Below are 15,375 nucleotides of genomic sequence, written 5' to 3'. Positions count from 1 at the left end.
GCAGGTGCTTGGAATCATTTTATACAGAAAGAAATCCCAGACAGAACCTATCCGAATCTAAATTTGGGCCAGTATTTTATTGTTTGAACACGCTTCTGTCCCGAATTCACGTTAATCTTGGGTGATGGAGGCTTTGGTGGTGGTGGGAGATTTTTGTTCTCTGTGGTTTTTTTCTCAGTGATGGTAAACCCAGGCTCCTTTTGTTCATGGGAAGTGAACCTGGGCAGGAAATGTGTTGATACATGCTGGGACTTCACCCGGGGACTGGACCCCATTTTGGCCTTGCCCCTTTTGTTCAAGGCTATAAACCATTCCCTTCCAGTCCTGTGGTTTTTGTGTATCACAGAGGCGTACGTGTTGTAGCTGTTTTCTTGAAATCGTTCCCTGAACTTGCAATCATCTGTAAATTTTTCCTAAAAATAAATAACAAAAAATGATCCAATTTTAAAAGGTCGCTCACAAATCTGGAAAAGCTTTCCCAGGCCGTGAGCTCAGTAACAAAAACACAAAAGAGGGCAGTTTTTGTGAATCGAAACACAAACACACTAGTTTGAGGTAGGAAAGCTGGGGTGAAAGAGCTGGGAAAAGGAAAACATTACGTTGTGACATTGACTTCTGCAATTCGAACTGTATTTTCTGTTTTTAATAAGGTACCATTGGATGACACACTATAAGCTCCCTTAAGCTTGATTGCTTCTGGTGGATTGATTACCACTAAGTTAAATAATCTAATACTTTTTTTCATGCAGGTTTGTAATTAGTTAATTGCCATTGTGTGCCTGAGAATAATCAACTGCCCTGTATCATTTTACAGGACATTGCTCATCCACAAAGTATTTTGGAATTCCGATGGATGTTTCTAGAATGTTTCTTATATTAATTGTTTTTTAAAGCCAACACAGCTCTAAAGCTCCTAAAGCAGTACAGTGCACATGAGGTTATTATTGACTAAATCCATCTTCTATTTCATTACATGAAGCTGTAATGATTCACATAAAGAACACAGTTTGTTCCATGAGTAAGTCTAGATGGTTTGAGAGTGCATGGATATAGTCCATGGCAAGAACTGAGCAGTGCATGATATATCTGTTTTTGCCAACCAAGTTTGAAATATGCCAGCAGCTGTTTCAGACCATGGCTGTATAGGATGTGATACTAGCAAGTGACTGCATGCCACACCGTTCCACTATATCTGGAAATGTAATACCAGTCCCCCCACTGATCTCTATAAGAAAAGATTTTCTTCTAGAAATCAGGGTCTACATCATCTGCCACAATTAGTAAACTGAATACCCCTAGTATTGTGTGACCCCTGAGTCCACAAGCCAAGATGCACATCCCCTTTTCAAATGTAGCATTACAATTTTAATGTGCCATACAATACCTGGTGCAATTGTAATTTGTCCTATTTTTGTGAAAGTACAATGAAACATTTCCATACAAAATCTAAACACTTTCGATTATTTAAAGTAACAGTCTTGCTTGTTAGTTTTGTATTTCCTTTTTCACAAAAAAAAAAAAAAAAATGGCAAAAAGGGCTATTATTTTACAAGAGTTCAAACCACATACTATGAGGCAGGATATACCCTAAAAACAAAATGAATTCAAAGAAGACTACTATAGCAAGCGGAAGATCTGCCTTGGATACTAAATAGATTTACAAAAAACACAGCATGTGCTAAATGTACACTACATACACACATCACTCCATTGAACTTCATCGTTCTATCAGGCTACCTATGTTTTTGAGACTGCTCTGCTATTTATTTATTTTTTTGCTATGGTTAACAGTAAATTACTTTACTGTCCCAAATGTAATTTTAATCTTAACTTTCATTCCATTTTAGCATAGCCTCACTCCAACTAATATACAATGACACACACCTCAGTGTATAGACAGGTTCCCTTTTCATTCTAAACATAGCCATTAACAGCTGTCGGATATGGTAAAAATTACACTTTTGTGAAGTGGGCGTAGTGGCACATAATAAAATGCTCCTTTTTTTTTGCATTAATTTATTCTGTTTGTTTGGTGGAAACAGTGTTAAATAGATGTTTCCTGAGGGTATGAAAATCCTTCTTCAAGTAGGGAAAAAACAGTCATCAAATGGTATTTTAAGTAGGGCTTCCCTCAACAGTGTTGTTTATCTTGATGAGTAAAGTCAGTGTTAAATGTTAGCACTGCTTGTCAACACAAAAAGGGCTAAACTGTGCAAACAATCCACAATACGTGCTCATAATCTTGAGTTGATCATAACATGGTGGTGTTTTGGTTAGTCGATCATTATCTCTTAAATAATAGTTTTAGGTTAATGTGATAGGTACATTTTTAAAGACTTTGACATCTCTGGGAGGTAAAGCAGGTATTTCTAATTGATTTTTGTTTTACAGCAGAGGCATATATAGTAGTTTTATAATGTCAAGCAAGAAGGTTGCTCATAACCTGTTGTAAAACATACATACACACTCTAAATGTGTGAAGAAAAAGCAACATAAAGACTGAATTATGGGACAATGGTGAAAACAAAGCTTGAAAAAAACAAGAATTTTCAAACATAACATAATATTTATTACACACTGCTGCATAATTAGGTCTATCTCCCAAACAATTTCTTAATGCCTGGAATGCCTTGTGTGGAGGGTTAATTACTATATGTACAAACTGTATTTATTTCTATGCCGTGTTTAAGGTGTTGCTGGAGAGCTTTGTGCTATGACCTGCCCCTCCTCCCCAACACACACACACACACACACACACACACACACACACACACATTGTGCTGCAACTGATGATTACTGTTCATGCAATTTATGCCTGAATTTAATGAAGTCTAGAAATTGGACATACATGGTTTGATTGGGTTACCATCTATAAAGTGAGCAAATGAGAAACAGTGAGAAACGATAAGAGAAGCAAAGCCTTTGTGAAAATAATTGCAGCACTTTTCTACAGTTCAGCTCAAAGTCATCAGAATGACTTTTCTATCAGAGATCTGCAGTGAGTGACAGGAGCAGGGCTTCCTTTGTACTGGTTGAAACCCATTAGTCCATTAAATAACTTTATCCAACCCTGAAAGAAAAAAAAGACAGATGCTGTTTTTTGTATAAAATTCATAATTTACAGCAAGAGGGCACTCACATTTGGATTGGATAGCACAGGTGTTGCTGAGTTATAATCTTCTAGGCTTATACCCTAAACTATTTTTTTTGTTTTTACAAAAAAATATATTTTGGTAACGAGGATACAATGGGTGGCTTTGGTTTATAACAAAAATATGAGTGATCTCATGTTCATATGTTTTAAACATACAACGGAATAACAACAAATTAAAAATGCCATATTATAAATAAATGTTATTATATAGTTTTAAGCACTGTGTGTTATAACAAGAAAATACTTTTAATATAAAGGACACAACAGGGTGAATGAAACAAAGTATTATCATTTTTAATACATTTCATAGTTGACATTTGTAAAAACAAACATGGAAATATTGATTACTACACTCACACACTGCAAAATGTCCTGCCCTATACAACAATTGGTTAAACTATAAAACAAAATATATGCATTCATGAAGCCTCCATTTACAGTAATGGTTATTCAAAATCCTTTTTCTTCTGGAAGTATGTCCACAGATTTATGAAATCCATTGCTTATTCAATGTTTTGCCCCTGGACAACTGAATTAGGCCTACATTTCAAACGTTCTGCTTTGTTGAACAGTGCAAAAAAGCAGAAATTAATGTAATTACTGTACTTTCTATGCTGTTTAGCCATGTTATCAACTATAAATACAAACATTTCTATCAGCTTAACTAACCCCTTGTTTTGTTTTGTTTCTCTCAAGCTCCCAGAAGGGCCAGTAATTGATGATGTGTCTTATTCGATATTTAGTTCTAAAAAATGTGCCTGTATTTTTACAAATTAAGACTTAACTTTGCAGGTGGTCCATTAAAGGATTTGTGTAAATAAATTTGGTAGAAACTTACCTGACAAGCTAGTAAATTATCAAGTTGCTAAATTATTATTTAACTGTGATAATTAAAATAAATTATTAAATAAATTAATAAAATAAATAATAATAATAATAATAATAATAATAATAATAATAATAATAATGACCTAGTTAATATATTTTGAATAGAACCAAACATGAGGGATGACAGCTGGGTAAATCACTGCTCTTAGCTTTATTGATCATATTGTATAAGTGGGTTGTTTCCTGATAATAGAAGTACTTGTGACTTTAAGAATATTCTTTCGAGTAAAGACCTATCTTGACACGAGCTCCCCAAAACAGCATTCTACTTGTGACATCACTATAGCAGTATTTAAAAAGTAGCAAATAACTAAAACTAGTATAATTGTCTGGAGTTGTTCAATGCGGACTCAACTGTTACCATTAACATAGTTGTTTGTTTATTTGATACAGTTTCTATAAGGATAAAGGTGCCATAATTAAAATGTAATCATAGGGGAAGTGATACATTATTGCATAAACAAAAGATAACAATAAATCAGTACACATATGAAACCCCACTAAAAAGAACAAACACTTGAGATTGATGTTGCATAATGACTTACAAAGATCCATGTTTATACACTACACAAATGAAGTATTTGTATCCTTGCATGTAATATACTGAATTTAGATGTGCAACTCCACTCCTGCTGCTCCAGCAGAGAATGTTCTATGTGCACTAGATGACAGCTGTCCCCATAGGCCTGTCCTATATAAATAGTTTTTAACTAGATGTTTTTATTTTTTTATTCAGCTAATCGAAGTATTCACCAAACATAAGTGCCCGTCCAGTAGTCACATTCAAGTACAACATCGTATTCTTTAACATGTACACATTTTAAGCTGTGGAACAATGTTTATCAATGGTCATAATTGTATACAATTTTGCTAACCTACCCTTTAGTTAAACATATCAATAGCTTGTAGTGCATAAAATTAAGAACTGGTGCAACAGAAATGTATCTAGGTAAAGGAGTTATTAAGCTATGCTACTTGCAGCTATGTGTACGGTATTTGCCCACAATTACATTTTGAAATCTAGCATGACATACTGTACTACTATTATGGCTTCCGGTAGACTTTTGCTGTATCAGTTTGTGGTTGCTTTGATTACATGATGTTAAATAAGTGATCTAAATTATGTTCATATAGCTTTTTTTGTATGTCTCAATCCTAAAAATTTAGGTATGCAAAATATTTGAGCTGTATAATAAAAGCTCATTTTTCACTTTCCTGATTGGTAAATGAAGGATGGCATTGACAACAATTTAAATATAATTAACCTCTAGATGAAAACCACATTAGTATTTATTGAAAGACACATTAATCCAACCTGATAAATCATTACAAGAAAGTAACAACAAATAATTTAGTTAAACAGTCACTACTGTATCTTAATTCTCTTTATATTTATATGTCAAATGGATTACACTTCTAGCACACAGATGCTTAAAAACTCAAGAGTAAATTCTAAAGAATCATTCAGGTTTAACAGCTATGGAAAAAGTCCAACACACACCCTTTAAATCAGAAAGATTGTAGGTTTTTATTTTCTTGTTTCCTTTCAGACATTTAGATAACATGAAATCACAATACTTACAATTGAATGAAGCCTTCCCCTTCTATTCATTGCTAAAAATCTGTTTGTAAAAACTCCTCGAATTCCTATAATCCCCTGAGACACCGCAAAGAGCTCCAAAACACCTGCAAAGAGACATTTTGAAATAGCTGTGTATTAGCAGTTAGCATTTGCCCATAATAATTTACAAAACAGAGCTGCTTAGTTGCACACACTTTGGAGTGGTAGTCCTTCTCATATATATTGTTAATTTGTGTTTAAAGTATCTGAAAACATAAATGTCCAAGCCAAAACTGATACCACAAATATGGATGCAGTTATTTGATCGCCTACACAGAAAAGAGGGTTCTTGCAAGTATTCTACATAGAATCATTAAAACAATATATTTCTAAAGGGGTATCATGTATGGAGCTACTGAACCCCAAATTACTTTTATTGAAGCCAAATAAAATGTGCTCCAATGAAAGTCCAAAGATTCTAAACACAACACGACTGGAACTGGTTTGTTCTAAGAGTGACCTATTTTGCCTATAAGAGATTTGATATTCATATATACTTGATTAGTAATATACTGCTTAGAAACAATGAATCACAAGTATTCAGTATGCACACTTGCAATAAGGTTATATAAACAATGTAAAGATTGTTAAAACTGTCAATTGAATCAAACTGTACCAGTATACAAGTAATGGGAAATTGCATACTATGTATAACACATCATCAATACCAACTGTTACATAGTAAGCCAATATTTTATTTAGCATTTTTCTTGTAAATATAATATTTTGTTTATTTTATAGCCAAATCGTGACGATATAACATTCATATTCAGCAGTAACCTAACTGTCTTCTTAACATAACCTTATTTAAAAAGTATGTGTTAATAAAACACACCGTACCCATATATATATATATATATATATATATTATATATATATATATATATATATATATTATATATATATATATATATATATATATATATATATATCATGATGCATTACATTGGGCCAGAGACAACCATGTATATGCCAATAACCAACTCGAAACATGCACCTGTTACCCACATACCTGATAGGACTACAACAAGACGCGAACAAAGAACACCAGCCAGAAAACCTAATATACATCAATTTACACAAGATGATAAACACAAATCAGGAAATAGCCTTTTCCCCAGAGGACTGGAAGCACAGATGTCAATAGAGCATTAAACGTATAATGATTACATAATGCAGAATGTTAAACCTCATGTCAGCGTTAAACAACGTTGATTTATGCGACATGTAATAACTGGAAATATAAGTTCACAGATCGACTCTGTTTTGCAGTTCATAAGCGATAATACATACGGTATCAGTAGCCTCTGAGACAAAAACCGTATAGTATTCGCTATTATATATATATATTAGTATATCGCTATTATATATTATATATAGTATATATATATATATATATATATATGTTACACACACAATAACAAAGTAGATAAGAGTATATTAAATACCATAAACACTATTACAATATGATGTTCTATATTATTACACATTCGACATTATTCACACACTGACAATCGCGATTTTATACTCTCACTATGATATTTTGTTAAAATGAAACAGTACATTCACCTGTCTGTTTTCTTAAATGTTTATTTTTTTTCATTTTGTACTGTGGTTCATTAAACAACTGGAAAGCTAAATCTCTGTAAATAAATACATTACTCAATCCATTAACTGCAAACCGTTTACGGTCAATGATGTTTTACTTTTTCCTGGTCAGTGCGCAAACAGCAACATGTATTTGAATTATAAATTAAACTTACTCAACTGATTGAGCTCATGACTGCCGTTAACTCTCCCATCGGGGTGAATCTGCAGATGAAAACCAATGCCGACCCTGCAGTAAAGTCTGCAGGTCCTGCGCCCTGAGCTGCTGTCTTCTTTAACTCGACCCTCCAACAGAACCTGTTCAGATTCTGGCACGGCGGCACTGTGGATCAAAGGAGCGAAGCAGAAGAAAATGAATAAAGAAAAGCGCATTCTTCAAAAAGGTGCACTCTCCCTCCGCTAGGACAGTTCCAGCATGTTGTTGTTGATCCTTTGCTCCATGCACTAATAAGCGTGTCCACACACTTGCAGTTGCAGTTCTAGTAGGCATAACCTCCGCTGCAGTAGCTGGAGTAGTTCTGCTGGCACTGGGACACATGATCTCACTGTTAGATGCATGTTTGAGTTCTGAAGGAAGCTCTCCCATCCCGAATCCCCCCCCCCCCCAAAACGGGGCATGCACATAACCGACCCACATACAAAAGCAAGAAAAGTGGAAACCGACTTTGAGAAAGTGGCATCAGAAAAAAACGTGCCAGAACGCCATACGCACAGCCTTTTACGCACGAAGGAGCTCATTTTAATAGAAGGGCAAATCCAACAAATAACAAACAGAACATGGATTTCCAAGTGAATATGAGAATGGGTCATTTCGTGTGATCAAAGTATAGACTGTCCTGAAGCGATACTTTGAACAGAATGGTCTCTTAACGATACACGGTGAGGTGACCTCCCTTCAGAGGTTTATGTAAGTGGTTAGGTGTTATCCCTCAGTTCATTGACGGTAGACTGGTTAACAGTGAAGTCTTACACGTGTATATGGGAAATCGTGAGTATGTACAGTAACCTGCACTAGAAATTAGAAATACAACAAACGTCTGCATTCGTGGTGTATTTGAACGCAGGATGCATATGAATGTAAAAATGATTTTTTTTTTTGTAATTGCACTAAAGTTAACAATTAAAAAGAGGAAATGTTAAAATAAATATGCATAAAGCTTGTACATTTTATATTTATATTTTCAAAAAGTACAAAATATTACAAATATATTGTCGAAGTATAGAGTAAAGAATCTGAAACATATGGCATCTTCATGCTCCGACAGTTAAAAAAAAAAAAGCCCTCGGGTGTAATCATTTTACAACAGGTGCTGGTAACTTAATTAGCATAGTCTATTATTACCGGTATACATTTTTTAATTTATGTAAATACATACATTTAAATTACAATATCTAACATCATTATACAGTCAGCTCCTCCATCACACAGCAAACTCAGTAAAAAGGTAATACACACGTTTCTTTAATTAGTATACCATTGTGAAGTTTTTAGCGTTTTATAAAGCATTTAGTCCAAATCTATCATGTGTTCTGGTCTGTAGAAAGTGTTCATCTCAAGTAACGGAAGAAAAAATCCCCTTAGAATAAGAGGAAAGATTTATGAAATATACATGTATAGTTCTAGTTCATGTTCAATAATGTCTGTCTCTCTCTCTCTCTCTAGAGAGAGAGAGAGAGAGCATGCTATTTATTGTAAGATCACATTTCCAAGCTGCAACAACATTCTGTATGTATATTGTAGCGTGCATGGGGGACGGCAGCAGCAGGGCTTGTAGGTGATCACATACAAAGACATAAGCACGATATTGCAAAGGAGCTGGCTCTCTTGTACGGCGGTATCGGCGCTATACTTTTAGTGCGAAAATTCCCGGGTTCGCGCACGCCCACGCCTGTGTGTGGATTGCCCCGCCTGTGTGATGCGCCTGCCTGCGGGAATCGAGGTTCGCTACAATTTGATGGGGTACAGACAGTACACTTGATTGATAGGAAGTTCTTGATAAGAAGTTAGGTAAAAACAATTGACTCACAACATGTTAACATTTTAACGAAACGTTTAATCGGAACGACTATAAGATGCTGCTATCACGTCATGTTTCTTTGTGGATAGCTTTTAATATTAGTTTTGTCATCGTAACTTCCTCGTAAATGAAGTGAACAGCTAGTAACGTCACGTTAGGACAGATGTGGCAAACATTGTCCAAGATCACATAAGAAAAGCGGCCTACATGTTGAAATAATTTACTTAATTACGGTGTTCTTAATACCTGAAAGGAACAAAAAAAAAAAAAAAAAAAAAAAAAAAAAAAAAAAAAAAAAGTCATAGTTAACAAAAACGCAGCAAACTGTAACGTTCTCCAGCCAGAGACTAGCCATGATTAATTAATACTATGAGGTGTCACAACATTAAGATAACTGTACGATGTATTGTTACAATAGTGCCAAAAGAAACTCATACAGAGGCAAGGTTAAAAATACTACCTAGTGAAATTAGCAACAACCACTAGCCTACTGTACAGTAGGTACCCGCACCATACTATTCTTTATAAGAGGCATGGGTGCTTTTTACAGAAAAAAGGAATTAAAGAAACCTTTTGTTTTTCAATAAAAAAAAAATAAATGTCATTCTGTTAATATGATGCTTTGTGGGTAACTCTGTAGGTTTGGCTTTAGCTACAGTACATATTTAAATATTAAGATGTTATGGGCTAATTTTGCAGTCTGACTTGCCCTGAACATCTTCAACTGAAGCAAAGTAGATGTTAAGAAAAAGTGATTACTGTCTTAATTTCAGTTTAAATTATCCCAAAATATTTTTGGCTAATATTTGTTGAAAATGCTGAAACAAAAAGTAGACAGGTGCAGAGAGTATTGGCAGCTGGCTTATTGAAAATAGCCTCTGTTCTGTTTGAGAAGTCGCAACCATTCCAGAATCCTGGGTTTTTATATTGTGTTGGAACCATTAGTGAAGATCAAGACAAAAGCCTTTCAATAATACATGTCTTGTGATGCTTGTTTTCTGATGATGACAATCTGACAACAAGACACCTTCTGAGAAACATGTAAAGAATTAACCCACAGCAGTGTAGATGTACTATCTGATCCACATCTTAATGCCTTGCACTCTGTTCATAGACTTCCATTGTTTGAATTTATACCAGGATACTGAATATGTGGACAAGCTATGTCTTGCAGAGCAAGTTTTGATCAACATGTATATGCACATCAGCTCCAAAATAAACTAATGCCTGTCTTACAATATATGGAAGCATTTCAAGTTTTAAGTTCCAATATTGGAAGCAAATATACCTCTCTGTGCAATAGGTTGTCCCTTCCTCAGCTGTAAAAACACACACATGAGAACATCCGGTCTAAGTCAGAAAAACATTAATTAGTACGTGCTTCCAGAATATTGTACAGTACAATTTTGTACATTTAAAAATGCATTAATTGATGATTAACAGTTTAATTCTGGATACTATTGCACAAGCTGGTGTAATTATATATACCTCAGTTACTAGCTATGTTCTTAGCTCTGACCTCATTTATTGTTGAGTGGCAGTTCCACTCTAAAGTTTAGGACACATTAGTAACTTTCTTTACTGCCAATTCCAGCTGACAGGAACATTTATGTCACAAAGAAACTGGATTTTTAATTTTTTATTTTAGTCAAATAAGTTATCATTTGCTACAGCTAAAATTAGTTCAATATACAGCTGTGTAGAAATGTTTTGCACCACCCTATAGAATTAACTCATTTTGCTTAATAAAGTCGAATGAAACCTGTTGAATAATGTTACGTTAACATATTGAATTACATATTGCTTTGTAGTTTTCCATATGCTTAATGAAAGCTGAGAAAAAAAGTGACTTTGCGAAATTTAACATAATAGTACTGCTATTATGGCTTCTGGTAGACTTTTGCAATATTATTGTCAGTCTCCAATATATTAGATAGTTTCAGTATTTACAGCATTTTAAACTTTTAAAGTACATTCCTGAAAGTGGAGACAAAAGTAAGGTGAGCAAGCACTCTCAGCAGAATATTTAATTAAAATGTCTGCATAATTCAAAATCTGCTTTACAGTGTTTGGAATCTTGACCTATGTTAAATGTTTTGCTTGCTCTTAAGTTGATTAATTTCACAATGGAGAAGGTATTAACTTAGAAAAACAGGGTAATATATAGATACAGTCAGCATTCACATATATGACCCTATAAAATTTTGACTTCAGTGACTTAAACCAGTGTGACACATATCTGATTATTTCATTTTGGCCTGTTCCAACCCTTGTCCTTTTTTTCAGGGAAGACAAAAAAGATACAATGTCAAAAATACGTATCTGAAAGGACAGTTTTAAAATAATTAGGCTTCCATTTAGATGAACTATAGTTGGTTTTGTTGGTACAGTACTATATTTTCAACAAAAGTAGTATTTTAATTCAGAACGGTAAGATTCTGAAAATATCATTTGCCAAAAGAGACGACATGTGGACTGTAATACAGTACATACTTTTAAATCTGGTACATATTGTAGCAGTATGTTAAATTCCCCATTAACGACCCAAGTAGAGAATGAAATCAAAATGTTACCCATGCACAGAACCACATACAACGTAAAAGGCAATGCAATTTAACAAAAGATTAAAACAACAACAACACAGTTTCCAGAATTAAAACAGTATCCAAAGTCAGTATTCAAAATTAAAAAATATAGTGCTTGAGAAGGCCCTAATGTTACAGTTCACTTCCAAATGAAAATGCACAAAAACAACTAAAAGCATACATCACAGTATCTAAAACTGTTTAATGATTAGCTGTTTTACACTGCAGTAGCTGGTCTCGTTGGCTTTGCTTTTGTTGCATTTCTCTCAGGTGAAACTGGAGGAAGTGCTGTGTAACTGCACAATAAAGATAGGCTGATTTGGGCATGCAAGAAATAAAACGCAGGCTGTGGCGGGTAATCAAATAATTTGTAACATTGAAGAGATGGACTTTGTATCAGAAAACTGGTGACGGAGTCGGGAATTGAGTGTGACGCGTAAGTTCATTTGCATGTGATATGTGGTATATATATATATATATATATATATATATATATATATATATATATATATATATAAATGGGAATTGATTTGTTTCTTAATACAAGGATGGTAAAATGCGACTGACATGTATCTGAGTTGTATATCCTGACTGACTTTATATATGCATCACACCTGCCCTGTCCTTGTTTTTAACAATGAAATGAGCAGCAACATCCAATACGTTTAGTTCATAAAAAATACAAAGTAAACGTGTAATGGAAAGCTCCCCGCCATCCAAAATTATTAAATGTAGAAACCAAACGCTGGGGACTACCGGGGCTCTCACTTTTTAAAAATAAATGATGTTTTTAAAAAGCTACAATCTCCTGCTTTCGTAGATGTTTTACTACTTGCTAGATGTAGCAATACCCATACATACAGTGTAAATACAGTGTGAATAATAATTCGGAACATCATTTTCCCAAGCTCAGTGATCAAATTGAACTCATGTTTTATGCTAGTATTGCAAGGCACTGTACAGTAGCAAACCCATAATGAGGCACAATTTTAAGAATATTGCATTACATATTGCAAAGAGCTTTCCTGGCAAAAAACAAAACAAAAAAAAAGATAACCTATTTAAATAGCTTTAAAAAAATTTAGTGTTTTTTGTATTGTTTTCAGAGAGAAATTCAAGTTTGTACAAAACAAACACAAATGTACCATCCAGTGGTTTAGTGTCTATATTCAAGTATACTTTTTTTTATTGGTCCTGTCAGGACAGTTTCACTTGAGTTTGAATAAATGTGCCTGTGCCTCCCTCTTTTCTTTGTTATCTTTTGATGGTTTAGCATTAGACAGCAGTAACACAGCACACATATACAGCTGCATAGGTTATTTTTGAAGTAGTTTATAAAACCCTTAAAAGAGTTAAAGGAAGTATTGGATAAGATGATTATGATGTAGAATTAGTGTTGCATTATTATAAGTGAGAATTATCAATGAGTCGTGTCTATGATAACACTGTTTGAAATGTCATACAATGAATAAATAATAATAATAATAATAATAATAATAATAATAATAATAATAATAATAATAATAATAATAATAATAAGATGTCTTTACAAAAACCTCATTATTTTTAAGACTTTATTTTAATGTATGAGGTGTTCCATTTCACTGGGTTATCGGTGTGCTGATAATGCAGGTCAAGCATATTTAAGTGGATAGACATTCTGGGGGTCAAGCAGGTACTTAAGAAGCTGAAACCTCTCCTCTCTGCCCTATGAAACCACATATGAAAATACTGGTAATAAAACTATATAAAGGATTCAGACTTGAACTTTTCATTCAAAAAATGTAAAAAAATTAATAATAATAATAATAATAATAATAATAATAATAATAATAATAAATTAGCTAAACATACAACATTTTTGGTGTATTCTGAGGGGCCCATGCATCCCTGGATCATTAAACACTCAGCAGAGTTAAAGGTTATTTGTCAAACTTAGATCAATAGGTGGCTATAGTGCTTAAATGTTACATTCCACATGTCAGTCAGGCATTTAATCATCGGGCCGATCTAAACATTTACTCAACCATAATCGGTAGCCATTAATTGCTGGGAAAGAGCCCTTTGTTTTGTACTATGGTCATAGCCCATTGGAGACTAACAATGAAACACCTGTTGCTTGGTTATGGAAAGAACCACTTGTCAATGGTAGCACTAACTAGTGACACGAAGCTGTCAATAACAATCCTTGAGAGACTTCCCTCCTGATGGTAAAAAAGAGCAGACACCTGCCCTGTGATACTGAAGACTGAATGACAGGCGCCTCACTGCTTCCACAAGATATCAATATGTATTTCCCCCAAGAGATTTCACTAGTGAAGGATCTACTGCTAAAACATCTGTTAACAGATGAATGACCACCCACAGATTCTACCTATGAAAACCATCCACAAAAGAACTTTGCTATGCACACTGTACACCAAATGAAGGTTGCATTTAAGTATTGTCCACTGCTTTGTTCAGTGCAGACTGCATGTGCATTCAAGAAGCAGAATTCACTTTTTTTTTTTTAACTGCTTTTATTTACATTGTAAATCTGGGCTTGTTCTGCGTGTCACAAACAAGAAAACATCCTCATACAGCAGAGATGACCAGGGCTTTGTACATTATCTGTCTTAAGGCTGAATTGCTTGATTATCCTATAATAGTTTAATTGGTTTTAATTATCATTGTTCTGGGAGTTCTGTAAAAAGGGCTATATAGGTGTTATTTTAACAAAAAAAAGTATAAAAATTATCTCTGAAGCTAGGAGTCAAAGTCAAAACAATTTGCTTAGTGCATTAAAAACTGTGCATAGTAGATTATTAAACATAATAACTCGTGTAACCTAATCAAAGGTGGCTATGGTAAGATGCTTCATGTTCTTTAATCTGATTAATAGTTTCAATACAACAGACACAGCTCAATATTATGTTTATTAGGGGCATTTGTTAAATGTTTATTTTTATGGTGTGCATTCTCTGCATCTGATTGACATGTTGTTTTAGGTCAGTATTTTAAGTATCAATCTATGCCCTTCTCTTATTATAGGTTGAATAACAGGTGGCAGGGCTTCAAGGTGTATAAACCTGCAAGAATGAACTTGTCCAAAACAATAAACTCATTAACATTAAAAACTATTCAGTAGCAGTTAGGCTGGTAAGTTGGCAGAGAGGCTGAAATTACTGAAGGTTCAGAGATTTTCGTTTTAGGTCAGCTATGAGTTTGCTGCCAGGGTAGATTTGCTTGTTACCATGATTTTACCTTATTTGCACCATGCATTTATTAGATTACATGGTTGCCTATGGTAAATCATTGTTTAATTATGTTTTACTAAGAGTAGAAGAGGCTTGGTGGTCCAGTGGTTAAATGGGCTTGTTACCAGGAGGTTCCAGGTTCAATCCCAGCCATTGTCTCATGATGTGTGATACACTGTCTATGACCCTGAGCAACTCAACCATCCTCTTGTGCGCTGTCACTTTGAATAAAAGTGTCTGCTAAATGACTAAATAATAAATATAC

The 15,375-nt window shown here is 34.1% G+C and overlaps 1 protein-coding gene across 1 annotated transcript; it reads right to left on the bottom strand.

The window, feature by feature from the left end:
- Window positions 1-47: 47 nt before the first annotated feature.
- LOC121318726 (fibroblast growth factor 5-like) lies at window positions 48-7,643 on the bottom strand. Its single transcript, XM_041255766.1, has 3 exons — window positions 7,427-7,643; window positions 5,625-5,728; window positions 48-413 (listed from the first exon to the last, which is right to left on the bottom strand). Exons 1-3 carry the CDS (start codon window positions 7,641-7,643, stop codon window positions 48-50), a joined length of 687 nt encoding a protein of 228 aa, XP_041111700.1.
- Window positions 7,644-15,375: the final 7,732 nt, after the last annotated feature.

The sequence above is a fragment of the Polyodon spathula genome, chromosome 1 (assembly GCF_017654505.1).
Source record: "Polyodon spathula isolate WHYD16114869_AA chromosome 1, ASM1765450v1, whole genome shotgun sequence".
In the NCBI taxonomy this organism is placed as follows: domain Eukaryota; kingdom Metazoa; phylum Chordata; class Actinopteri; order Acipenseriformes; family Polyodontidae; genus Polyodon; species Polyodon spathula.
The sequence above is the reverse complement of the archived record's forward strand: the minus strand, read 5'-3'. Positions and strand labels throughout refer to the sequence as shown.

Coding starts and splice junctions, on each gene's coding strand:
- LOC121318726 (XM_041255766.1), bottom strand. CDS start 7,643: ATGCGCTTTTCTTTATTCATTTTCTTCTGCTTCGCTCCTTTGATCCAC. Junction 5,729..7,426: donor TCATGAGCTCAATCAGTTGA/GTAAGTTTAATT, acceptor GTCTCTTTGCAG/GTGTTTTGGAGCTCTTTGCG. Junction 414..5,624: donor GGGGAAGGCTTCATTCAATT/GTAAGTATTGTG, acceptor ATTTATTTTTAG/GAAAAATTTACAGATGATTG.